This window comes from Myripristis murdjan, chromosome 21, assembly GCF_902150065.1.
Source record: "Myripristis murdjan chromosome 21, fMyrMur1.1, whole genome shotgun sequence".
In the NCBI taxonomy this organism is placed as follows: Eukaryota; Metazoa; Chordata; class Actinopteri; order Holocentriformes; family Holocentridae; genus Myripristis; species Myripristis murdjan.
This window is the reverse complement of record NC_044000.1, coordinates 32,249,866-32,276,463: the sequence shown is the minus strand read 5'-3', so window position 1 is coordinate 32,276,463 and position 26,598 is coordinate 32,249,866. Positions and strand designations below refer to the sequence as shown.

Genomic DNA, 26,598 nt, shown 5'->3' with positions numbered 1-26,598 from the left:
ATCTCTATGCTGAGTCTTTACAGTAGGGAGACATGGGTATCAAAAGCTGCATGAAAAGCTGTGGCATCCTTCATACCTTTACCCTCAATTAGTCCAAAATTGATCTACTTTATGTAAGAAAGAAGAAGCATAAATGACCAGAAACCTATTTGGAAACTGTAGTAGATGATATTATTGAATATAAAACTTGAGTCCAGAGAAATATAGGGGAGAATAATGAGGCTGTAACACCAACAACAACAATAATAATAATAATAATAAAATACATATATGGGAATGATACTGTAGAAGTGCTGTGACTTTAAGGAGTCCCACAAAAGGCTCTTTAATCATTAGTCAGCCTTGCCCACATGGAGGCCTGGCCAAAACTAACACAACAGCCTTTTTGTTTTGTTTCCTGCAGGGCAGCAAACACACACCTGGAAGGTTAATGGTGACACACACACACACACCTGCGTGCCGGCTGCTGACGTCTCCGTGAACACGTCGCAGTGCAGGAACAGGAGCCGGGCATCCTGCACACACCTCGGCTGTCTGTCACTGAATTATAATGACAGCAAAGGACTGACTTTTAATTTTTGGAGCTTTTTTTTCTTCCTTCCCTTCCTGGACATGGAGTACTATGGTCCTGAGTGAAAGGTAAGGGGACACAGGAGTGCATCCTGAATGTGAACAGAGTCCAGGACACGTGCTGTGCTCCCGGATGGAGGCGTCACGCCGAAATATCATGTGAAATAACAATGTCTTAAGGTGTTCTATGAGTGTTTAGAAACCACTGCCCAGTTCGGCAAACACATTATATAAAAAGCAGCACGCATTTTGATCAAATTCCAACTTGTTAAAAGTGATTTCACCCTGCCCAGTGTGCTGTCGCCTGCCGGGGTGTGTTTGGGTGGGACAAGATTATGCGAATAACAATCAAAAAGTTAAAAAAAAAAAAAAAAAAAAAAATATTTAGTTTATTAAATCTAGCCGAATTCATGAGTGGCTTTTTAGAGTGTCACACGTATATTTTAATTTACTTTTTTTGATATGTTTAAATTTTAAAATTAAAGTGTTGAAGTGTTGTCGCCTGGCAACCGCTCTGTTTTAGCTAACATTGCGATAGAGCAGCTCGCATTTTAAAAACGAATTTATCTAACTAGATATTTGCAGTAATATTTAATTAGTGTCATAACTAGCTCATTATTTATTCATTCTTCCCTAAAAATGCATCTGAGTTGTTCTGAAATCAGTGTAAACAGCTTATTGGTTATTTTATTTATTTATTTTGTTAGTAAGTGTGTACTGTCAGGCTGAAGCTGAGGAAGCAGCTCCCTGTTGGTATCCGGGTGGCTCACCTGGGTCACACCTGTGTTTACCTGGATGGGTGAGACCGACTTTGTCTTGTCACACACACGAAGAAAAGCCAAGTAGCTCACACACTAGTCTCATGACAGCAGAACTTGAAAGTTCAAGTTGAGGTTTATTTAGAGCCCAGCATCACAGTTAAACAGACTTTTAAAGCTTTACAGCAGACAGGAAGGCAATCCCTCACTTAATCCACACAGCAGGTCAGAGAAAACAAATTAATAACTAAACACTAGGCTAAATAAATGAACTTAAAACTTGAAAAGTGTGGACCTCAGAGTGAATGCTTTTCATGGATTACTGTACTTTTCTTGAAGTTAATAAATAACCAGCTTTGGGCATGAATAAATAACTAACCACTTCATCACTGCCTTCCTCAAGGAAACTGAAATGTCCAATTAAATTGATGACAGTCATATTGTGTATGACTTTATGTAAACATGTGATTGAATGGCTAGATTGTCAGCTAGGCGACTAAATATTGCTCCAAAGTCACGATAAATTTTGCCAAGAGAAAAAGTGGCATTCTCAGCAGTGTCCCTTGACCTCTGACCTCCAGCTCTCTGAATGAAAATGGGTTCTCTGGGCAGCCACGGCTCTCCCCTTTGCAGACACGCCCACCTTCTGCTAATCCCATGCAGTTTGGGCCCCAAAGCCTGCAGTCCACATGTGTTCTTGTGGCCTGTTGTAAAATGGTGTGTGTGTGCAGACTGGGGCCTAAACAGTCTTGGAGCTGCATCAGTTGGCTTTGACTGGAAAGCTGAGACTCTTGTGGATTCAATGAGCCACATTTGATTCCTGTGTGATGATGTTGGCCCCCATAGCTGCCATTTCATTATATAAAATGACCTCTAGTGACCTCAAGGAGAATCACAGCCTCATGAAACTTTACAGACACAAACTAGAGGAGAATTCAAAAAAACGAAATCTCATAAAATTATAATATTCAATTGCAATATTTAAGAATCGCAGCATATATCGATTGTGATAGTGTTGAATTTGGAGATGAGCATACTGTCCCAGTCCTATTAGATTGTGTGAAAAATTATATTACTAAAGTATGAAGTTATTCAGACAGGACTTATGATATGTAACCTGATGATGTGTTCATTTTATTAAATACACATTATTTTTATGTAGGGGGTGCAAATCTAAGACATCGTTTATATAAGTCAAATTTTATGTAAGAAGTATTAATGGTGTAAAAGATTCATATTGACTGTAAAAATAAAATGAGCAGCAGGGATCTTGATCTTGGGTCTACAATAAGTTAAGTAGTTAATGTTAGTTTCTCCATGGATCAGCTCAGTTTATTGTACTCTGACTGAGGTGAAACCACTTTATTGCATCAGATTTTGAGTTGATTCTGAATTATTGTACATATCTGTTGAAGAAGTAAAAGTGTGGAAGAGGACTGTCACTCATTTGGCCCAGGTGTTGGGTTTTCAACCACAGCTGACATTTACAAAAACACATGTATTGGATTTGTGGAAAAAAATACAAATATCCAAACCAAAAGAACTTGCCTTAGTTTGATTTGATATGCTAAAAGAAATAACATCAAAATGACTGGTAGCGGTATATGCTGAAAAAGCATTTGACCAAGTCGAATGGAGTTTTTTTTTTTTTTCTTTACAATATTTTGGAAATACTTAACAATGAGTAGACAGGATAATGATCAATATAATAACAAACAGCACAGTGAGCTTCAAACCAAAATAACCAAAAATAAGTGGTGTAATTTATCAGGGCCTTACCTGCCCTACAGTATTCCAGTATTGCTGCACATAACAATTCTAAGACCTAATTATTTCCGATCCTAACTGTTGCAAAATAAATAGATTAAGAGTTTAGACAGTAGCGATGTCTTTGTAACCTCAGGTCCATCCCACCTGCAGGTTGCCATGGATACCCTTCCCATAGGCTGGACGGTGCAACAGTGTGACCCAGAGGATGACGGGACGGGCCTGTTGAAGCCCGACGGGGTCACCCACCCCCCCGCACACAACACACACATCCACGATCTGTTCCATGAAGATGCACAGGTACAGCCTTTGTCCTGTCAGTCCAATCCAACTCTGTATCCTGTCTCACATTCTGTCCTGTATCACACACACTCGGATCTGTTTAATGTGAGATTAAGTGATTCCTGACTCAAAGAATAGTATAGGTCGCAGAAACTTTAATATTCTCAAGTGGGAATTTGTGTTTTGCTGCATGTGGCTGTGGCATGTTGCCTACACATGATAAAAAACCAAACAAAACAGACAAACGAAAAATCCAGTGTGCATAAATAAATACATAAGGAGCCCAATTATTAGATGAAATATCAAATCAAAGGGAGAAAAATAAAAGCAGTCTCTAATCTTACCAATGAAAGTCCTTATTTTATGAGTTAAGGGAGATAATTGCATATGATACAAAGGACTGTCTATAATTTTTTTTTTTTTTTTGTGGCTTTCGGCATTGAAGTCTCTCACTTTTTCATATCTGGTGAAGATCAAACGCATAAGATCACAAGACAGTCCATCATTAGAGGAACAGACGAAAAAATGTGTGGCACTCTGATTGTGAAAAAAATCCCGTCTCGGGCACAGGATAACAACCAAACAGATTTCAGCTACATTGACTTCATCAGGGTGTGAAAAAATAAAATCCCATGTTGGTCGGTGGCAGAATGTGGCGCTGACAGTTTCATGGTGAGGGATTTGTTTTCCACTGTCGCCACATACATAAAATCCATCTGTTTATGCTGCATCCGCTTATTATAGTATTATAGGATATTATTTTGTTTTGTCCATTAAGGAGAAAAACATGCTAATATTTCTAATGTTGTCTGTGTTTTGTATTATGTGCAAAAATAACTTTTTTTCATTCAGAGATTTGGGATAACAGCATGAAATCAACAAATATTCCTTCAAAGGCACAAGTCCACTTAGACTATTTAAAACAAACATAAAATACATTCAGTATATTCGTTAATCCACCAGCTAAGTATTGGATTATCTGTTGTTATTATTTACTCTCCCACCCCTAGTGGAGACAGCTAGACGGTGACGTCTGTTCTGTAAATGTGGTTTTATTTGTAATAATATACAGTAACAGTATATAAAGTAATAATATTTCTGTGTCTAAGTGAATGTGGTGATGGTTTACGTGGTGTTAAATGTAGAAGCTTTCCTCCAGGGCCCCCAGCAGCCCAGCCAGCCGTGGTGGAAGGTGCAGCTGTTTGTGTGGGAGCCAGTTCTGTTCGGCACCTGGGACGGCGTCTTCACCACCTGCATGATCAACATCTTCGGCGTGGTGCTCTTCCTCCGCACCGGCTACCTGGTGGTGAGAAAACACCCACCACACGTCTGACGCCGCGTGTTGTGTGTAAACTCGGGCTTTGTCGCTGTTTTTCTTGTTGGACTCACTGTTAAGGCCCGGTGAATAAGACAGTTTTTAATGTAAGACGTAAAATATGTTTAAAGGATTCATAAGACCTTGTTTGATTAAAGCCTAGAGCGTCAATACGCCATGAAACCGTTTCACACTGTTGGGGGAAAAACGTGGTTTTTCTCATCTGGCTGAAGCCCCGTTGAGATATTTTGAGGTTGTTTTTGTCATTTCATGGGAAAAAATGGCAGTGAGGACAGATTTTTTCTGATATCAATAACCCTGACTTCACCTGAAGGTTCACTGTGAGTCCCTGCCTGGTTTATTCTGACTGCTAAAGATACAAAATAAAGACCGGGGTTCATAAGATGAAATAATCTCAGGGGAAATGTTGCCATTGCATTAGCAAATATTAACAAGATAAAATAACAATTTATAAACTGGTATGAATTAGAACATACTGGAGTATCAGACATACTGCAGCCCATAATTACAACAGTGTAGAATATTAACTAGAAATGTAGCATTGAAGCTGCTGGGTGTCCAAAAAAAAAAAAAAAAAAATAGAAGAATGTGCTAAGACAAAAATAGTATGATATGAAAATATACAAACTGGCATATATACAATACGAGAATTCAAGTAAAACTTAAATATCACAATAATGTGTAATAATGACGAAAGAAAATAGGTTTACTGGATGTGCAAAATCATTGCATTTACAGCTTTCAGCAAGAATTATATCTGTGCAGACGTGTCAAGGCCTGCAGCTGAGTACTGTCGAGATCATACACCTTTTATATAAAATTTCCTGCTGTGGAAAACTTGTACAGCAGGAGCTGATTTGTATATGTGCATCAGCAGCTGTTTAGTTCAGAAGCTGGAGACCCAGGTGTGAAACAAACAGACAGGTAATGATGTGCAGCACCAAAACAATCAAGAGAAACAGCAAAAACAAAATGATTTTTTAATATTTTCTCTCTGTTTCACCTCATGGCATCATCCAGGGCAACACAGGTGTGTTGCTAGGGATAGTCCTGGTCTCTGCGGTGGTGCTGGTTGCCTTGGTAACGGTGATGTCGGGGATCGGAGTATGTGAGCGCTGTGGCGTTGGGAGCGGAGGAGTCTACTCCATGATCTCCACCGTCCTGGGGGGCAGAGTGGGAGGCACCGTGGGCCTGCTCTACGTGTTTGGACAGGTGTGTGTGTGTGTGTGTGTGTGTGTATACATACAAGAGAAAAGTCTGTTTTTCAAAGTCTGGCTTGCTTGGTTTGAGATTTTGAAGCTAGATACCCATGTTTTTCAGAATAAAGCTGCTGGTAGTTGAGACTTCTTGCCGATATTCAATATCTTTTCAATTTAACCATCTTAACAGTGCAAGAATAACATTTTTTTAAATAATAAAGCTAGTGCACATTATTAGCTGATTAGATGATTAATAATTTTACAGAAAATTAATCAATTTAAAAAACTGATGAATGGTTTCAGTCATTTAGCAAATAAAAATGCCAAACATTATCTCATTGAGCTTCACTGAGGTGCTCAGATTGTCCTCCTTTCCTATGTTTGTATCTTTATAAATTAATATTTTGGGTTTTTTGGCTGCAGCTCAGACTAACAAAGGCATTTGAAGACGTCACTTTGGACGCTGATCACCTCCCATGAGACTATGTCATCATTTTCAACACGTCATACGCTAAACTAAATGAACTAACTAAAAAACAAACAAAAAAAAAAAACAGGTGAAAGTACACTGACAATATTTAGTCTCAGCTTTAAATAAAACACACTTAGTCATACTTACGTTGACTGTAATATGTGTCATCAAGTCTGTGTGTGTGGGTGTGTGTTGCCATACACACACCATATGTCATATGAGTGAGTGTGACATGGTTGTGACAGATCCAGTCCATGTCCACTCAGGGTTTTGTTTCCCTCCGGCCCCGCAGTGTGTGGCCGGAGCGATGTACATCACAGGTTTCTCGGAGTCGGTGGCCGAGCTGCTGGGCCTGCAGAGCCAGTGGGCGGTGCGCGGCATGTCGGCCGCCGTGCTGCTGGCGCTGCTCGGCATCAACCTGGCCGGAGTCAAGTGGATCATCCGCCTGCAGCTGCTGCTGCTGGTCGTGCTGGCCGTCTCCACGCTGGACTTCGTCATCGGCACCTTCACACACCTCGACCCAGGTAGGAGGAGTCCTCATGGGGAGGGTTCAGCTGATACGAGGTTTTCAAGGCTGGCAGCCAGGATGTTTTACCTACAGTCAACATTTAATTTTTTATTTGTGAACAAATGTGACCAGTTTCCCTTTTGCTTTCATTACGGAGGAAACACACACACAACAAATACACAACAAAATCCAGCAACTGAAATATTGTGTTGATGCTGCATAACTCAACTACATCTATTCACTGAAGTTACCACATATGCATTATATATATTGTATATACATTTGCATCCACATGAAGAGACAGAATGAAATACTAAAATAAATTATGTGTATAATACAAAAAATGTGTTATGACCTAACTAAACTTTCCAAAAAAGAGAAAAATTCAATCGCAGTGAATTCTAAATAATTTTACAACCTCCATTTCAACCTCCTGTGATCCAGATTATAACTTCACCTGCACCCTCCCATCCCATCCAGGATTTTTAAATTTGACCATTTTCAAAATTTGAAGGGATTAGTTTTCCAAAATATTTTTCTTGTGAGGCTGGAAAAGCCTCCGACACAATATTTAGACCCTAATGGGACACTGCCTGCGCTACCTATGAATAACATCTTATTCAAAATTCTTATTTAAGAGTTTATAAATAGAGTACTTGCCATGTTTCCATTGTTTCACCATTATTGCACCATTTTTTATGTTATATTGTATATTCCTTGTATCTTCTTAAATAACTTGACAGTAAACCTGATTCTGGCTCTGATTCTAAAACGGCACTGAAAAGCAGAATAATGAAATTCTTTCAGATGTGTTGGCAGCTGCTGAAGGCACAGTGAGGCAGGTTTAACTGCAGGTTTTACAGACTGTGCAGTAAAATCCTCCCACACCACACTGCAGTGATTTCTCTGGTCACACACCTGACACAAAATTAAAAAAGATGAAATTATATTGACCGGCTGTGGTCAGGAAGGACAACACTGACAAAACTGGCCAATTAATTTTTAATGAAAGAAATAAAATGGTATCATCTCAATACATTAACAAACCATTTAGTCTGAGGAGTAATGTTAATATATATTTTACCCAAGGAACTAACAGAAAAGAGAGAGTGAGGGCCAGATTTGTGTTTAGAGTGTTAGTATTTGAGTTGCACTGTTGTTGGGGTTAGTGCTGCTTTATGTGTGCAGCCAGATGTGTTTGTATTTTAGGCTTTTAGCTGATTCTCATATCCAGAACATGAGCTTCACTTCCTCAGCATCACAAGTGTCAAAAATTAGAAGTGCAGAAGTCGTTTTACAATATCCCCAGCCTTAGAGGAAGAAAAAAAAATGATGGAAGAGATATATCAAAGACATTAACATTTGAAATATTAATATCAATATTAATCCAGAGAGTCTGCAGTGTGCTAGTCTTAAGTGAACATGTAGATCTTATTTAGTGCAGCACACTGGGCCTCTGACTGACTGCAAGCGTCACATTGCTGCTTAGCCACTAGGTGTCGCTGTGGCATAACCCATATCACTGTACCACCAAGACTGGCTCTCTGTGGCTCTGCTATCTGAGGGACTGCTGTCTCTGTAACTACGGTTTTATTGCATTTTCAACCCATTTTCCTCGTGCAGTTAATCTCTTTTTCCATTTTGTCCTCCGTTTGGTCCTCAGTAATTCTGCTCAGTGTGTTTTAAACCAGTCGGTGAACATCAGAGGTCTGTTGGTGCAGCAGACGGCAGGTTACGGCCTGTTTTCTTGCTGCTGCCGTGTCTTAGTCCAAGTCTGAGACCTGTGCTGTGTTTACCCAGAAGACATTTTTGGCAAAGAGAAAGCATTGTCGCCTTTTTTCTTTTCTTTTCTTTTTTTTCCTCGGTAGATTGTATTCTTTTGCTGGCCTTCAGGAAGTCCTTCCCCACATTTCCTGTTCTCACTGATTATCAACATCCTGTCCAGTGGGAAGAGCAAAGTGTTCCACCAGTCAAGTCAAATCAAACTTTATTTGTATTGCAAATTTCAGACAGGAGGAATCTCAGTTGTGGTTTGCATTAAAAACAAGAAAAGCGAAACACAGAAAAAAGTACAGCGCACAGTCCCACCATGAAAAACTACTTATTTCATGGATAAAATAAACATATCACTGCTGTTGTGAAACTCTACAAAATGTCAGCGCCCAGGATCTAAAAAAAAAACTACCTTGTTTTTAACTAGATGTCCATGCTTTTTTTAGTTGATGTCATTTGATTTGAAAAAGTCTAATAAACCCCAGGGTTGCACGTAATCCTTCATCTGAAGCAGGAAAATGACCAAAACTGAAGTCACAATATAACCAGTGTTGGGGAGTAACTAGTTACATGTAATTAAACTACAAAATAAATGTAAATGTTATCTGTTACAGTTACACAGAAAGAAAAAAAAAGTAATTAAATTACAGTTACAGTTAAAGGTTTGTTGGCTGTGATTTACATGATGTTAATTCACGTTCTATTGAAGAAATTTAAACTTTTTAAAATGAATTTTAAGGACTTCAGTTGTTTTTGCCCTTTTTAAAACATTTGTCACAGAAGTAATCAAATGTAATGTTACATTACTTTGAAGAATTAAAAATAGTTACATTACTGATTACATATTTAACAGGTTAACTAGTAATCACATTTTAAAAGTCACCTTCCCTATTCTGAATATGACAATATGCACGTCACACACAGAAAATGCACATGTAGCACATACAGAACAAGTCCTGCTCTCTCTCCTTTCTCTCTCCCTGTAAACCACACCTCATGCAGGGCTTGCTGAGTGGTGCCGGTGCTGGTCGGTTTAGTGAACATTAAACTTCTCTGCCATGCCCCCGCTGGTCTGTAAAAGCAGCCTCTCTGCCCACATCTGTCTCCCTCCGCCCCGCCCTCCAGCCGTCCTCACAGCACAGCTGGCACGGGACAATTAATTTGCAGTTCCTGAGGGTTTGTGGGAGAGCCGGCCATAGCGCGCACACTCGTCCAGGTTTTTCCAATTAAGAGCTGCTGTGTGTTGTGGTGACCTCATGGCTGGCAGCGGGCCAGCCGGTCCCCTCGCTCGCAGAAACAGCCCCGTCCAGCCTGCGCTCGCCGGCCGCCAAGGCTCGGCCTGGTTACCTGCCAGAGCGCCAACGAGGAAGAGCAGCCACCGCCAAACATGTGTGTGTTTATAGTCTGATAACACTCCTAATCAGACTTGTCAAGGCCGGCACACCAAAACATAACTGGCATAGCTGAGGAATGCCCTGGCATCCGGGTGATACCAGCTATCACATCCAGTGTCAGACCAATATCTTGGTTAATTATCAGTGATGGAAAAAATACTCAAATCCTAAAATTAAGTTAATGTGACAATATCATAATTGAAAAACATTCAAAATGTTACATAAATGCTCATATTAGCAGTAAAATGTAGTTCAGTCTGAAAAATGAAAAGTAGTCACTTTCTTTCAGTGTTTAATTCTTGCCGCTTTACCCTGTAAGAAGTATTTTAATGTTGTAGCTCTAACTGCTCCATATCCTGCTGGCTGGTTCACACGCCAACATGCAGCACCTCTCATGTTCTGCTTGGAAAAGCTTCTTCTGCTCCAGCCTTAAGATTAATGTAGTAGACTGGTTTTCAAAGCATACATTATTTTTAAGACTTTTTAAAAAATATTTACTGGAGTTGCCTATTTATTTTAACATTAAGTTGATAAACTGACCTTATTCTCTGCAATCATTTGTGTCTGGGTTTAGGAGTCAGGGGCGTTTCAAGTAAGGACTTACATTTCTGTTTTTGTTTTGGTGTTTTTGTTTCCAAATGTGACAGACAGGAATGGCGCATGCATCCTTTTTTGATAAATCACAAAAAATTATGGAGACCTCAGGCCTAAATATTGTGTTTTGCTCTGATCTGATGCAGTCTAACTGATGGCAAGTTCACTGCATAACCGAATCCGAGCGATTATGTGTAATTTTTCTCATAATGACTCTGGATTTGAGCGGCATTTAGTGTCCTGCGGTCTCAATGCTGTTTCACCGGCTTTGCCACTCAAGAATAAAGTTTGACGAGCAACACTGAATGAATAATTTGCATGTAAATGATCAAAATCAAAGATACCCATCCAAACAAAATACCGGCTATTACCAACTTCCAATTCAGGAAATCTGCCTTAAAATCCGTGCTAGTTGAAGCCTCATCATCATCGCCACTGCTGAGTCATGTGTTGGCAGCCGTTCCTTCTATCCTATCAAAACATCGATTAAGTTTCTCCATGTCTACAATGGTGCTTTTCAAGTGAAACCCTGACCTACTACCCGCTATATGGTAAAATCATCATGAGTAGATGGGTTTAGGCGTATAATTACGTATATGGACGCCCGGCGTCTTTGTAGAGCGATCTGGCTTCCTCGTCTGCTCAGCCGCTCGGAGCTGTTAGGTGATTGATTATGACAAGCCCTTCCTTCAGCGCTCAGGCAGGTGGAGTTAAAACCCGGCTCCCGCTTGAAAAAGTGCGTGGCCGCGGCATGTTAGACGGTTCAGGGCAGAGATTTATTACGCCTGATGGGTGGAAAATTCATCCGCCAAACATAGGTTTTCTGGCTTTGGGTGTACACTGTGGAGATCGCGCCTTATTTCGGTCACTAGAGCTGCCAAGGTATTGTCTGGGTGACCAAAAGTGTTGGACCGCAAAGCCATCTGACTGCGGCGCATAGATGAAATACAATCTGACTCGCCTCTCTCTGTCCCGTCCAATTGAAGCCTTCTCCCCACAGAGCAGGAAGCCATAATGCGCGTTGTGGATCTGGGGTTTAGGGTGTTAACCAGACTCACTCACACACACACACACACACACAAACACACGGATTCGCTCACATTTTTGGACAATGACAAAGAGAGAAAGGCCGGAACTGAGATCTGAAGGCCTGTTGCTGCAGCTCCAGAGACGGCCACATCATCTCTTCCTGTGATCCTCAATCTAGGAGTCTTTAGTCGCCCAAATGGGAACTGCTCTCCACTCCAACATCATGCTCTGGATCCTGAGCGCGGCGTTTTCTGCGTGATCGTGTGTTTTCCAGGGGAGACTCAGAGGTCAGAGAGAGAGAGAGAGAGAGGCCTCACTAATGTTCATGTAATGCGACTACACATTCCAGTCTGTTAAAGAGGAATGCCACGCTAGAAAAGGAGCCCCGCTTAATCTATACACACCAGTCAGACAGTACGCCTCTCACCACTGTGCACTGCCAAGAAAAAAAACTAAAAAAAACTAAAAACATCTCAACAAGTCATTTAGTCTCATCTTCAGAGTCAAAATCTGTAAAAAATCTGCCAGCGGGATGAGATAATCCCACTTAATTCCAATGCTAATCAAGTCGTTTCCAGAAATTGCTTGAATCAAGTGTCGTTTTCTTGATCCTAGTCGGCCGAGCTGCCTCATTCTGCCTTGTAACTATATATTTATTCTTGTTCCCAGAAAAATTCATGAAGTAAGTGAAACTGCTTTGGAAACAAGTGGGAGTTGTTTTTTTTTTTTCACCTATCTGAAGAAAAAGGGGATTTTAACACTGAATGTGGAGACTAGTGTGTGTCCAGCAACCAGCTGAGTTAGCAGCTGTGTAAAACATCATATTGGTTTTGTTCCATGTTTTACGCCATTTATCACACTTCATATTTACTGTATGAAAACCGTTTTTCAAAGCATACAATATTTTTTGAAGAGGTTCCCTATTTATTTCAACATGAAGTTGATAAACTGACCTGTGTCTGGGTGTCGAAGTCAGGGATGTTTGAAGTGTAGATGTACGTTTCTGTTTTGTGTGTTTCCAGATGTGACAGACAGGACTGGTGCATTCATCTTGTGTCGATAATCACAAAAAAAGATGAAGACCTCAGGCCTAAATGTTGTGTTTTGATAAACAGAGCTATGTATTTAGTGTAGCACCTCCTTTTTTCCACCAATAAATCAGAAAAAAATTTTTTTACATGCTAGTTATTCAAACAATGAAAACTTTTATATAGCAAAAAGAAGTTAGATCCAGCAGACTTTCCTTATGTCAGGATTCTTGGTTGATTTTCTTTTTTTATTGCCAAATAGCGCATGAATACAATGATTGGTATCTAACTTTAAAGTTCCAAACGTCCGCGCTTCCCACGAGCATGTGAACACACCACAAGATGTGTAGACTTAATATCAATACTGGCAGTAAAGAAACACTCCAACATGTTGAGCAAAATCTCCCTTTTCCCAAACGTCCCAGCCTTAGACGAGATGTTCGACACTGTTTTCACCTCTGTACGTTCAGTGGTTCTGTTCCTGTGGGTAGCATTTCATGCAAATGCACGTCTTGGAATTAAATAAAGGAAGAGTGTTTTTTTGGAGAGGTTCATTTGTGGTGGATCGTCCACTGACTTCAGCAGTGTGCAGATACAATTCCTCCATCTAACTTCTCTTCAAACCAGCTTCATTTTAAAAATATCCAAGATGTGTATGTCAACTCCACATGATCCACTGTGTAAATAGGACAGCTTCAGAGTTACTGTACCTCGCTCTGTAAGAGCCAGGCTACTGACTCCCATTGACTTCAAGTCTTTATGCTAAGCTAGCAGGAAATGCTACCCACAGGAACTGAACCACTGGATGTACAGAGGTGGAAATGGCGTCCAACATTTTGCACAGCAACTTTGGAAAGATTTGAAGAAACTGCATTTGAGTTGCTGCACTCAGCCTGGATCTGCAGTGGGAGCCGTGGTGAATCCATCTTATCCCCAACACCGTTGTCTTTGGGGATATAAACACGCAACGGAAAACTAACTTTGACAAATATAAACTCAGACAGGACGTTCACAGTGGATTACCTACCTTGCGCAAGTTTCAAGTCTCTGTTTTCATACTGGCCTTGAACGAATGGAAGCGAATGGGAGCCTTCAGCTTTAAAACAGCCTGTTCTGTGGAACATGGTTGGTAGTAATGTGAATTATAGGTGAACTGTGTTAAATCAGCCAAAACATGCAAAGCGGTCCTGTGAGGCAGGTTTCATTGCAGGGTTTACAGCCTGTCACGCCTCAAACTGCTGATTAAAATCCTCCCCAACACCACGCTGGAATGATTTCTCTGGTCAAACGGTAATAATAAAAATATTTTCTCTAGCTGTGGTCAGGGAGGAACCTTCATATCAGAGGTGGGCGACACTGACGGACCAACATCAGCCCAAAATGTGGATCTAATCCAAGTCAGGGGGACAGCATGAGAGATGTGAGCCTGAATTCCTCACAGAAATGAGAAAACTAACAAAAAAGCCTTACTGGTCAGAATAACCAGGCTTTAAAAAACATAAATGCACATATTAGTCTACAACTTCTCTCTTCTGCAACATTCGCAGTGAAATACTCTGTCTTGTGGATAAATGCACAGATTCAGGCTCGCAGCGCTCGGTGTTGAACGCCGTGTGAGTCAGGCTTGGTTGGGTGTTGGAGCATGATGTTATGGTGAGGGTGTGGAGCCCAACATGGACGCCGGCCGCCCTGGTTTAGTTACATCCTGGTTGTTTGGATAGAGGGTGGTCTCGTCGGATCACAGAGTGGACACGGGTTTGGGCTCCTGGTCCCACTTGATCTGGGGTTTTACAGCCTCCTTATGTTTCTGCCTGAGAGAACATGTGGACAGCGAGAACGCTCGGCTGGAATAACCGCGTCCAGCCCTTCTGGGTTTGGCTTTTTGTCATGCATTTCTAAAACAAAAGGGGAAACAAATGAGCATGCTCACTCTCACTCTCTCTCTCTCTCTCTCTCTCTCGCTCTCATTCTTTCTCCCAGACTTGGAAGCTGCTGAGCTTCTGAAAAGGGTGGTGACTTCCTTTTGGATAAACATGTCATTAATCTGAGAGAACACATTCTTTCCCATCGCAAGATAACCATGGGGGAAATGTCCGGTGTTGTAACATAGGCGGGCCCTTCAGATTTGGCTCTCAGGGTTAAATTCAGACCTGTTCACTGTCCATGCTGGAGGACACCGGCCTGAGCTGGACTGCACACATTCAGGCTGGTTCACAAACATGCATCCGTCTCAGATTGTCTCAGATTGTAAAGTGCAGCAGTGTTAGACAGTCACACGGAAAGGCTTTAATGTTGCTTTGTTTTGCATTATTTTGTATTGTTTGGTAATTACAGCTGCAAAATGGACCTCTGAGTCATTGTGGGATCTGAAAGCTGCAAAGAAATTGCACATCATCAAAATAAAAAAAAAAAAAAAAAAAAAAAAAACTTTCAGCCGATGAGGTAATTTGGTCTAGTATAGAGTGTTTTTATGAAAATAAGTGTAACAGTGAGATGAGATAATTTGAGTTTTATCCAGTTTGACTTTATGAGGATTTTATTGAAACATCTGATCACATTTCAGAACAGACAAATTAACAGAATAAGGCGGATCTTTTCCACGAGTACCAAGAAAATGCCACTCGCAACTTTTGAGACAGGTCCACTGGAGGCAAGTGAGAATGCCTCAATCTAAAAGTAAAAGTTTTTATTAACGAACTTAACGATGCTGCTTTTTGCCTGTGTGTGTGTGTGTGTGTGTGTGTGTGTGTGTGTGTGTGTGTGTGTGTGTGTGTGTGTGTGTGATTTAAGACAGACACTTTGTGAAATTAAAAACATGAATGTGCTCCGACTAGCCCTTGAGTTTTCCTCTCCAAAAGTTGTGACTATTGCATTCTGGTCACTAGTTCCATTATTACTACAGACTGCTCCTCCAGCAGAAGTAGAAGTACTGTTCCTCTGCTGGTATGTGACTGCAGTAGAAGTAGAAGTACTGTTCCTCTGCTGGTATGTGACTGCAGTAGAAGTAGAAGTACTGTTCCTCTGCCGGTATGTGACTGCAGTAGAAGTAGAAGTACTGTTCCTCTGCTGGTATGTGACTGCAGTAGAAGTAGAAGTACTGTTCCTCTGCTGGTATGTGACTGCAGTAGAAGTAGAAGTACTGTTCCTCTGCTGGTATGTGACTGCAGTAGAAGTAGAAGTACTGTTCCTCTGCTGGTATGTGACTGCAGTAGAAGTAGAAGTACTCTTCCTCTGCTGGTATGTGACTGCAGTAGAAGTAGAAGTAGTGCAGTAAAAATGTCCTGCAGTTAGAAAAGGAGGAGAGAACACGCTGCACACTGCATGCTTTTAAAGGGACATTACACTCAACTGAAGCGAGGACCCTGTAGACTGAACCGACACACGTGGAATAAGCAACATAATGTAATGGTTGAGTCTACATGGTTCTCATGGTCCATACTTACTCCACATTTTGTGCCAGTTGGGTCTAAGTGGTCCTCACTGCAGTTTTTCATGATGCAGCTTTTATTGTGAAATTTGGAAAAAAAAAAAAAAAAAAAAAAGAAAGATAAAAAAAACACCAACCAACAAAGTAGAAGCAGGTTCCTCTTCTCATTTTTGCTGACTGAGCTTTTATTGTGAAAGGTTCCTCACCGTCATTGATCATTTGTTCTTGTAATGGATCTCATTTAAAATGTAGTGAAGCACAAAACTCAAGCAAAAATCAAGTGAAGTAAAAGTCAAATTACTGACTTAAAAAAATTACAGTAACAGGAGTAAATATAATGAATTCCTTCCACCTCTGTTGTTTTGTAATGAACTCAGCTCTTGTCATAAATGCGGGTTCAGGTTTGAGAGCAGATATTCATGGACACATGAAAACGACGGAGTGGAAAGCTCCCTCCACCCTGACTGTTTTTTCATTCTTTGTTTCCATCCTGAGTGTTGTGCTGTTTGGTGACTGGAGCTGTGATTCAGGGTGATACAGGTAGAAGCAGCTTCTTTCCAAAAAACGCTTTCAAACGTCGCTCTGACCTTTTCCAGCTTTGCAGTACAATGCACAGTCGATATTTTAAAACAGGACTACAGTGTTTCAGCACTATGGCAGCGCACAGTCACAGGTTGATGCCGTTTTCTCAGTGAAGAAAATCCTGGTGAAAGCAGAGATCGGCGCTGATGTAGTTTGTCATTTGTTTTGTGTTTCCCCCGTCGTCCAGAGCACGGCTTCGTTGGTTATTCAGCCGAGCTGCTGGGCAGGAACACGATGCCCGACTACAGCCCGGGAGAAAACTTCTTCACTGTGTTTGGGGTTTTCTTCCCCGCTGCAACAGGTGGGTTTCTCATCACACCCACCCGATCCAACACAACATGAAGACGCTTCGATTTCAGCTCAAACAGGCGAGGATTCAGCACAGCACAGGTGTGGCTGGCATACTGCGTTGTTTTCACTCATGCATCTCTCTATTTAATGTATGACTTGTTTGTGGTGTGTGTGTGTGTGTGTGTGTGTGTGTGTGTGTAGGGGTGATGGCAGGCTTCAACATGAGCTCAGACCTTCAGCGGCCAGAACACAACATCCCTGTGGGAACGCTGGCAGCTGTCTTCACCTCGTAAGATCTACCACTGCACCGCTCTGAAATACACAATACGACACACAACCTCACGCCAAACAACACACACTGCACTCTGTGAGATACACACACACACTGCTACAGTACACCAAATAACACAAACACTAAACGGTGTACACACACAGCAACCCAAACTCTACACAAAATGATTTAAATGCCAAAATTAATAGCACAAGACTTTTTGTTACCAACATAATACACTAAACTAAAGCCGAGCTAATACACACCATACTAATTAATACAAACAGTAAGACACACAGACGACAAATACAGTGAAAGTCCACAGATTGAAACACAATCAAGGTGATACTGACTGAACTGCTGTAAAAAAAAAAAAATAATAATAATAATAAAATGAAAAGTATAGGAAAAAAGCACAGACTAAAACTACTGGAAAATGTTCAAATCTGACAGATCATCTCACAGCATCAGGAATAAATTCCCACGCTGCTGCAGAAAGACTTTGTTGTACACGTGCGTCATGTTCATCTTTTTTTATTATTATTAATTTACTTATTTATTTATTTATTTATTACTTTTGTACATAATGTTTTAACGGCATCATTTACAAAGCATAAAAAAAAATACCATTTGTATATATAGCGCATGAAAAAACACAGGTACAGTACAGTAATGTATGATGATTATAATGATAAGCAGTAATGTATAAATAGTAAGAGTGGTAAAATCAGTAACAGTAAATGTAAAAATAAAATAAAATAAAATAAATGAAAGAAGAGGAGGAAGAAACAAAATAATACAAAAAACAACAAACAGAAACTTTGCACAGAACATAATGTGTAAAAAAAAAAAATTAGGGAAAAAAAGATGTGGATTCGTTAGACACCGGACGGGGGAAAAGACTTGGAAAATAAAGAAAAGAATATGGTTTCAGTAAATAATGAACAGGTCAAATCTGTGCCCTGGCAGTTTGACTCATGCTCTGTCTCCAGGTGTGTGTGTGTGTGTGTGTGTGTCATGCCACCTGTGTGCTGCCGTCACACACGTCACATCAGCGGCTTCTTTGTTAAAAAGGCCGACCTCTGGCCTCCCACCGGTCACACAGCGACAGCATCACAGTCCAGTGTGACCCGGATCCGTCGCTCGGTGGTGGCTCTGCGTTGACACAAATCTCCTATTAATAGCGAGCAGTTGGTGAAGCTGTGTTGCACTGCTGCTGACCCGCAGGTGGTTCCTGTATCTGGTCTTCGTCTTCCTCCTGGGGGCCATCTGCACCAGAGAGGCGCTGCGCTACGACTTCTTGATAGCGGAAAAGGTAAAGTCCTCTCTCTCTCTCTCTTTCTCTCTCTCTCTCTGTCTCTTCCCCCCGTCCCTCCCGGGTCTGTCCCGCTCTAACAGGAGGGGTTCCCCACACATGACACAGATCCTTTTCTTCCCTGTTATTACTGCATCTGATCTTCCTCATGCAGTACCAGAAAGATGAGAGGAAGGAGTTGGAATGCTATTTTAATAATAAAAATTTTTAAAAAAGGGACTGTACTAAATGAATTGTATAAATAAACTAAAATACCACTTAATTATTCAGGGATGTTAAAGAGCTTCCGTCCGTCCGTTCCCTGTATTTTCTGTCCCAAACCGGCCAAAGCCATGAGTCAATTCAGCATTTACTGAAGAGCTGTTTTTATTCACTCAGTGGTTTTTGGAATATTTTATTTATTTTTATTTTTTTCATATAGACCACACAACAACACATTGACAATACTGAAACACTTACTGTAAATCACCGATTACATGATCCTTCACTCAATGTTACTCAGGAACTGGCAGCCACTTATTGAGATATTCCTGAATTGTACTCCAAATATAATTTAAAATGTAATGTCAGTATTAAACTTTATCCAAAATGCAAATGAACAAGTGAGCGTCAGCCAAAAAAAAAAAACAAAAAAAGAAAAAAGAACATTTTTGTTTTAATCAGTGAGAACGTGAACACAACATGACGGCCTGGCTGGTTTTTTGACGTGTGGCGTCGACTTTTCGGCTGCTACTCACTCATTTTCTCACTGCCGCAGTCACGTGTGTCAAGTCTGCGGTTTGATTACATTTTGAATTGACGTGCCGACTTGATGGTTGCAGAGCTGAAACCCATCAGGTAGTGCAGCGGTTTGAAGGCTTCATGCTGATTGGTTGAAACAGATCCACCTGAACAGGCCGTGCATGAAGGTGCATGGGCCTTAATTAGGACAGGTGTGCAAGAGGAGAGCTGGAGCACAAACCTGCAGGACAGAGGGGGCGTTGAGGACCGGTTCAGGAACCACTGAGGTAGTGCGACCCGCTGTTTGGCTGCTCAGATACACCGAGGACGGGATTCTTCGAGCGCCTACATTCTGCTTGATTTATCATTAAACAGCTCATTTTGATATCACAGTGTAACGACTGTAGGAAAATGAGACGTGGAAATGTGCTCATTCTTTGTGCTGCTCTTTATGTGGTTAACTGTTTTTTTATTCTTTACAATTTGACACAAAATATTTGAGACTGACTCCCAGCTGGCTGGCGAGTCGCAGCATCAGCTGTTGCTGTGGTTGCAGTGAAACAGTCAGGATTAGGATTAGGTCCAGTTTTCTGGAGGTTGGCTGTTTTCAGTGTTGTTGGTGTCAGAGGCATTAAAATTCAGATTCCACCTGTACAGTCGACGCTCTGAAGGCAGAGTGAGCAGGATTTGTTGTTGCGGTTTGTAAACGCAACATTCAAAGTTGGCTCCTCCTCCGTGGCTAAGTGAACCACTGGCAGCCCGTTTTCATTTCCTAGGATGGCGACGGAATGAAATGACGACCCAAAATGTAGCGTTTCTATCACTCTTCATCCTCCTCCTCCTCTCCCTCAGTGCTCGCCAGCGGGTGAAAGCCGACCCCAGATTCACTCTCGTTGTGGAACGAGCTTTGTCAGCTTGTCATTTCTCCTCTCTAGATTACCTTTTGTCCATGGTCCATGATTTTTGTAGCTTCCTATTGGATGTGGTGTTATCGAGCTAGCACCGCGGTGTGCTGTGATTGGCTGGGAGCGATGAGAGTCCCGACCTCAGCAAAACAAGAATATCCAGGCAGAGGGCAGGGTCTCTGCAGACACACACACCAACACACACTGCTAGTGGCTCACAGGTCATAATGGAGAGGATTATTTTTGTATGAATCTATACAATGTTTTTATTATTATTATTATTATTATTATTATTATTATTATGCCTTTAAGCAAAAAACGGACGACTCATGAGCCATCAGATGGGTGATACAGCACAGATGTGTGCTGATTGTTAATATCTGTGTGTGTGTGTGTGTGTGTGTGTGTGTGTGTGTGTGTGTGTGTATCCATGGTCCATCTGTCTGTGCATGTGGATATAAATCAGCCAAACAGCCAAAGTCAGTAGGCGGCACTTTAATGAGCAGCTACATAAATTTCCAGCAGTTGTGAAACTTTTTTTTTTTTTTTTAAATGTCAAAGAGAGTTTTTAATGGCTGTTACTGTGCAGGGTGGAACTGAATCTATCGAGGTTACTGTGTTTCTTCGGTTACTAAAGGATCATGGGACAAATTGAGTATGGACCATTGAGATACTGGATTTTAAAAGTCCATTAATCTGTGCAGCGTCCCGTCTCTGCAGCAGAGTGGCTGCTCCACATTGTTTTCATAAGTTTCAAAAGCCTGGCTGCTGCAGCGGAACAGAGCAGGGTGTAGTCACTGTGAGCAACCCCCGCCCCCCCCCCCAACCCTGTGTTTGTTTTCCCTCTTCCTCCAGGTCTCCTTGGTGGGTTTCCTCTTTCTGCTGGGCCTCTACATCTCCTCCCTGGCCTCGTGCATGGGCGGCCTGTACGGAGCACCCAGGATCCTCCAGTGCATCGCCCAAGAGAGAGTCGTCCCCGCCCTGGCCTTTCTGGGAAAAGGGGTGCGTGGGTGGAACAAGGGATATCTGTATCCGTCAGGCTGCAAACAACTGTTATTTTCACCATCAGTTCATCTACCAGCTTTAATCATTTAATCTCTGCTGATAAATACCCATCATTACATGTTTGAAATATCAAGTATCCATCAAAATAAAGTTCAGGTGCAAATACATTGATCAGTAGAGTCATGCTCCAAGTGATTTAAGAGGAATGCAAATTCATATGAATAAATAAATAAATCAGCTTGGACAGCTGTTCCATGAGAAGGAGCAGCATTTCTGCTCAGTCTTTCCATTTATGGAGACATGTAAACACCTCAGTCACATTTCTGTTTTAAGGTTTTTTAAAAAGGTCAAAAAAAATTGCAGAAACACAGATGTTGACTATGACTTCATCTCCAGTTAGTGCAAGTCACCCTGAGTATGATTTTTTTTTCTTCTTTATGTATGATGTGTTGTGTGTGACAACTGTGGAGATTTTTTGGCCTGTTGGTGGCGCTGTGTCGGGCCAATCAGTGTCATGTTGTGGATACTGGATATCAACATAACATAAAAACACACCACATTCACTGAAGGCTCATCAAATTTGACCTGGCAGCATCCGAGATACTGAGCGTGATGCTTAGGGCCCTGTTGGCCTGGTGGTGGCGCTGTGGTGGACCAATCAGGTTTATATTAAAATGCCAGACCCCGGTGGGGATATCCGTCATCCCCCCAAAGTCTGATCCTAAACAAGCAGCAGAGCCCAATCCATTGACCCTCCCCTGATCTTTAATCATGTGGGACAACAAACCCACATGAAACTGAGCTGTTAGAGAAATTGCTTTACGTATCGGCTCTGTAGTGGAAATTATGCAGATTCCTCCCAGTAACTGGGACGTTGTTGTGCGCGTAAACACGCTCAGTGTGCCTGGCCTGGATGTATAGCGGGTGTGGTGGGTGGACTCGATGAGGAAACGGTGACAGGACGGCCTAATTATAGAGTGGCCGACTCCACTTCATAGAAATGAGGGGAATGAGTGCATTACAGCGATGACTTATGACCCTGCACTGCTACACACACACACACACACACACAGAGAGAGAGAGAGTCATGCTCACATCCCGACCCCAGCCACCCCCAGTGTTCCTCAGACTTCCCCGGGCGGCAGCAGCGTCTGACCTCTCTCAGCGGGCTGGAATGAGGCTCTAGACATCTTGGCCCAAATCAAAGCTTCAGAACAAACGCAGGAAGGGCGACAGGCAGGCCCGGCCCTGGTGGGGCTGGAGGCCCGCCAAGCACACAGCAGCGCTCCTTTAGCTGCACAATGAGGCCCGAGAGCAGGCTGCTTAACAAACTACAAATTACAGAGATGTTTTACAAGTTAAGAGCAGAGGATGTTGTCGGTGTATTTTTGTTCTCGTTATAGCCGGTGTTTCAGTTGTGCCTATGATTTTTACCACCTTCACTCCCTACTCTGTTTTCCTCTCCGTCCAGCAGTGTTGTGAAGGCTAAGCTCACCTAAACTCATTTTATCCACATTTTTATTTGTGGAATAAGTAGGGGGCGGGAGGCGGGGAAAGAAAAGCTCAACAGTAGAAGCCAAATTGAAGTGGTAAACATCACCTGAAAGCTGGGAACCTGAAGATTGTTTGAGCTGTAGCACTGTGACAAGTTATTATAGTAGAAATCTGCAATAAACATTGTTTTTTTTTGTTTGTTTGTTTGTTTGTTTGTTTAGATTGGGTAGGGGTTAGAATATTATGATGGAAGTATATGTTGCCATTCCCATAATCATTTATGTGTCAGAAGCTGTTGCAGCAGTTTTTGAGTTGATATCATTTGTTACACAGATTTGGTGCAAAATTTAACCATTTTTGACCATTTGAGAATTGATTAAAATGACAAAAATCCCTTTAAAATACCACATTAGGACATCAAGACCTTGAGAAAAATTCATGCTTTGATTTGGTGTCAAAACCTTTTGACATTTGGAGATTTCTATAGTGCTGCTAACAAGTATAAAAATAAAATAGAGCTGCAACGATTAGTTGAATAATTGATTCGTTTCCAACCATTAAATTAATTGCCAACTATTTTGATAATCGCCTACGAAGAAAATTTCCAAATTCTCTGATTCTACCTTCTCAAATGTTAATATTTTCTGGTTTCTTTAATCCTTGTATGACAGTAATTTACTTATCTTTGGGTTGTGGACTGTTGTTTAGGGCAAAATAAGACATTTGAAGACGTCTTTGGCTGTCGAAATTTATGATCAACATTTTTTTACCATTTTTATTTTTTATGGGCCAAACAACCAGTCGCTCAGTTGAAACTATAAACGACAGATTAATCAGGAAAATAAGTGTTAGTTGCATCTCTAAAATTAAAGAAAACATTTCAGTCAACAAAGCATCGTTAGTTCTGTGGTGCATCTTTAACACCTTAACTTTTGTGTTTACCTCTTCCTCCTCTGCTCCCTCCCTGGAACAGAGGGGCCCTAACAGGACCCCGGTGGCAGCCATCTGTCTCACCAGCCTGCTGACGATGGCCTTCATCTTCATCGGCCAGGTCAACACGCTGGCCCCCATCGTCACCATCAACTTCATGCTCACCTACAGCGTCATCGACTACTCCTACTTCAGCGTGGCCATGACCTCCCAGCTGCAGAGCAAGGAGCGCAGCGACGGCCTGCTGCTGGCCCGGAGGAGCCGGCGCAGGCCCACCAGGCAGAGCTCCAGGCCGCTGCTGGACGTCCCCCACCACGGCTACGGCAGCGGAGGCACCGCTACGCAAGGCAAAGGCACTCTGCTGGAGTTCACCAAAGACATGGACCGCATTTTCCCCCCTGTCCCAAACGGAGACGCCAGAGCCGAGAAGATCTCCCCCTCCTCCTCCTCCTCCTCGCAGGAGCAGAGCGACAGATGCAGGAGCAGGAAGGCCAAGGTTCCCGCCAAGCAGATGCTGATGGACAGCTTCGGCTTGGACCTGAACAGCAACGTGTTCCCCGGCGACGCGGGCCAGGAGGCGGGCTCAGCTCCCCCAGAGGAGGAGGCCGCGGGCCGATGTGGACCCGAGGAACAGGGGCCCGTCGGCGGAGGAGACCCTCCAGTCAAATCCCCGACTCACATCCAGCTGGATCCTCCTGCAGAGCCTCCGAGTCAAACCAGAGGTGAGCAGCTTTACCTGCGACACACTCAGCCTCAGCACAGATCACACAGACGAGTCTTTATCATGATCTTTATTTAAACAGCACATTCAAAAATAAAAGTTACAATATAAATAACAAAAAGACACTAAATAATAAATACATAAAATAAACATTTAAAGAATGCCCTCACATAAAAGTATGTTTTAAGAATTGAGTTAACAGATGAAAGTGATTTTTTTTTTTTTGGTCCCAACCAGGGATGGAAAAATAATGAAAATTCAATATACATGAAAATTCAATATACTGCGATACAAAAAATGTGACAGTGTATATTATAGGGTGGGAAAAATGATTTGTGGTCTTGGCTGCATATTTATTCTGCTGTTTTGGCCATCACAATTTCACATGCAGACCATTTTGCTCTTTTGAATGAGAACTTTTTTTAATAATTATTTTACACTCTAGCAAGACAAGCAATGGGTGAAAAAACAAACAAAAAAAACCCTTTGATAGGAAACAAACAGAAATGTGCACAGCCTAACTTTCTGTGAGTTGTGAATCTTGCATTGAACTGTATCATGTCAAAATAATGTGGTCCCATCACTTACAGTTTATTATTTATTTTTTATTTATGGTTTATTTGATAATGGGCTGTCCAAAGTATTATAGTGACTGACCCATTTTTTTTTTTTTTTTAAATTTCCCAGACACTAAACCAGAGCACCAGAGCTTGGAAATCAAACCCATGCCGGACTCGTTTTACGCCGGGTTCTGCAACCACTGGGTCGCCCTCGTCGGTGTAAGTCGCACGTTTAAGACATACGCGTGTTTTATTACATAAGTGATATGTATGTTCAATAGATACATGTCGCTTTAAAGGAATAATCTGCCTGTACTGATGTGTTTTCCTCCAGGGCCTGTGCTCCATCCTGATCATGTTCGTCATCCAGTGGGTTTACGCCTTGGCCAACATCGTGGTCGCTGTGCTTCTCTTCTTCTACATTGGTAAAACAAGTCCAGGGTTACCCACAGGTGACTGTCTGTTGTGTGCTTCCTGTTTCTAAAGATCACGAGGTGCAGGCGGTACTCACCCTGCGCAGGGAGAGCCGCCTGGGTAATGAACTCAGTCACATTCGGGGGAGTTTGGTTCGCAGTCTGCCTGGCAGCTGTTGTGGCTTAGGATTTCGAGAAACCCCCTGCAACTGTGTGTGACACAGTCTCACATAACGGCGTGCCTTCGCCCTCTGACTCACCGCGGCTCTGCCAGCGTCACACACTTGTTCCACAGGTGGCACAGCCGGGGACGTGCTGCTCATAGCGCTCTGCCCTGTAACTCACACACTTGTTGCCACCGCATGTGTTTCTCACACACCAAACCCCCTCTGCTCTGTGGACCGTCCAGCTTATTCTCCTCTTGTTGTTTGGGCTTTTTGGTGCTGAGTTTTCATGTTTGAGCCCGTGTGTCCATGTGGTCAGTGTTATAACTCTTTGTGTTTTCATTTATTTGTAGGAATTGCAGCTCGATTCAGTTTTTTCACGTGGCTGAAATCGACACTGAGCAGCATCGGCAGGTACGCACCTTAGATTTTATTGTCCTGGATTATTTTCACATTTGAAAATGCCAGATCTGGAATCAGAGTAGCTTTGGCATCCAGGTTTCACCTCCGTTCACAAACACACAGTAGACTGAGCAAATTAAAGCTGAATAAAGACTTTGAAGTTTAATTTGTACCTGTTAAGTCTTTACAAAAAGATCAGGGCTTGTAACTGTGATTCACTTTACACCCGTTCCTCCTCATGGGTCTGTCCTCCCTGCAGGAGGGGGGCGTCTCCCAGGGACCAGATCGTGCTCACGCCCTCTCTGTCCGCGGTCGGGATGGAGACCAAGCAGCTGACCGAGGAAAACGCCGACTTCGCCTCCCGTCACCGCTGTCACCAGTCTTACTACATCGAGGCAGACAGGATGGTGCAGCCGCCGCTGAACTGAACTGAAAGCTTTGGCTCGTGTGTGTGTGTGTGTGTGTGTGTGTGTGTAGGAGTCCTGTCATCCTGTCCGGTCACAATCAGGACCTGTTTTCTACTGAACACAAACACTCAGTGGTTTGGATCATTTTCCTGTGGTGGCCACAGGAAAGACCAGCTTCTTCTCTGGAACTTTGTAATGTGTGTGTGTGTGTGTGTGTGTGTGTGTGTGTGTGTGTGTGTGTGTGTCTTTAAAGGCCCAAAGTTAATGGAAGCAGCTTCCAT

General features: G+C 42.2%; 1 protein-coding gene across 1 annotated transcript; it reads left to right on the top strand.

The window, feature by feature from the left end:
* Positions 1–395: 395 nt before the first annotated feature.
* On the top strand, positions 396–26,598 carry slc12a8 (solute carrier family 12 member 8). The gene is made up of 14 exons (XM_030080287.1): positions 396–639; positions 3,249–3,395; positions 4,537–4,683; positions 5,734–5,925; positions 6,677–6,908; positions 16,907–17,020; positions 17,212–17,299; positions 18,509–18,596; positions 21,077–21,223; positions 23,694–24,372; positions 25,059–25,150; positions 25,266–25,383; positions 25,862–25,922; positions 26,170–26,598. Exons 2-14 carry the CDS (start codon positions 3,255–3,257, stop codon positions 26,336–26,338), a joined length of 2,268 nt encoding a protein of 755 aa, XP_029936147.1. The 5' UTR covers positions 396–639; positions 3,249–3,254; the 3' UTR covers positions 26,339–26,598.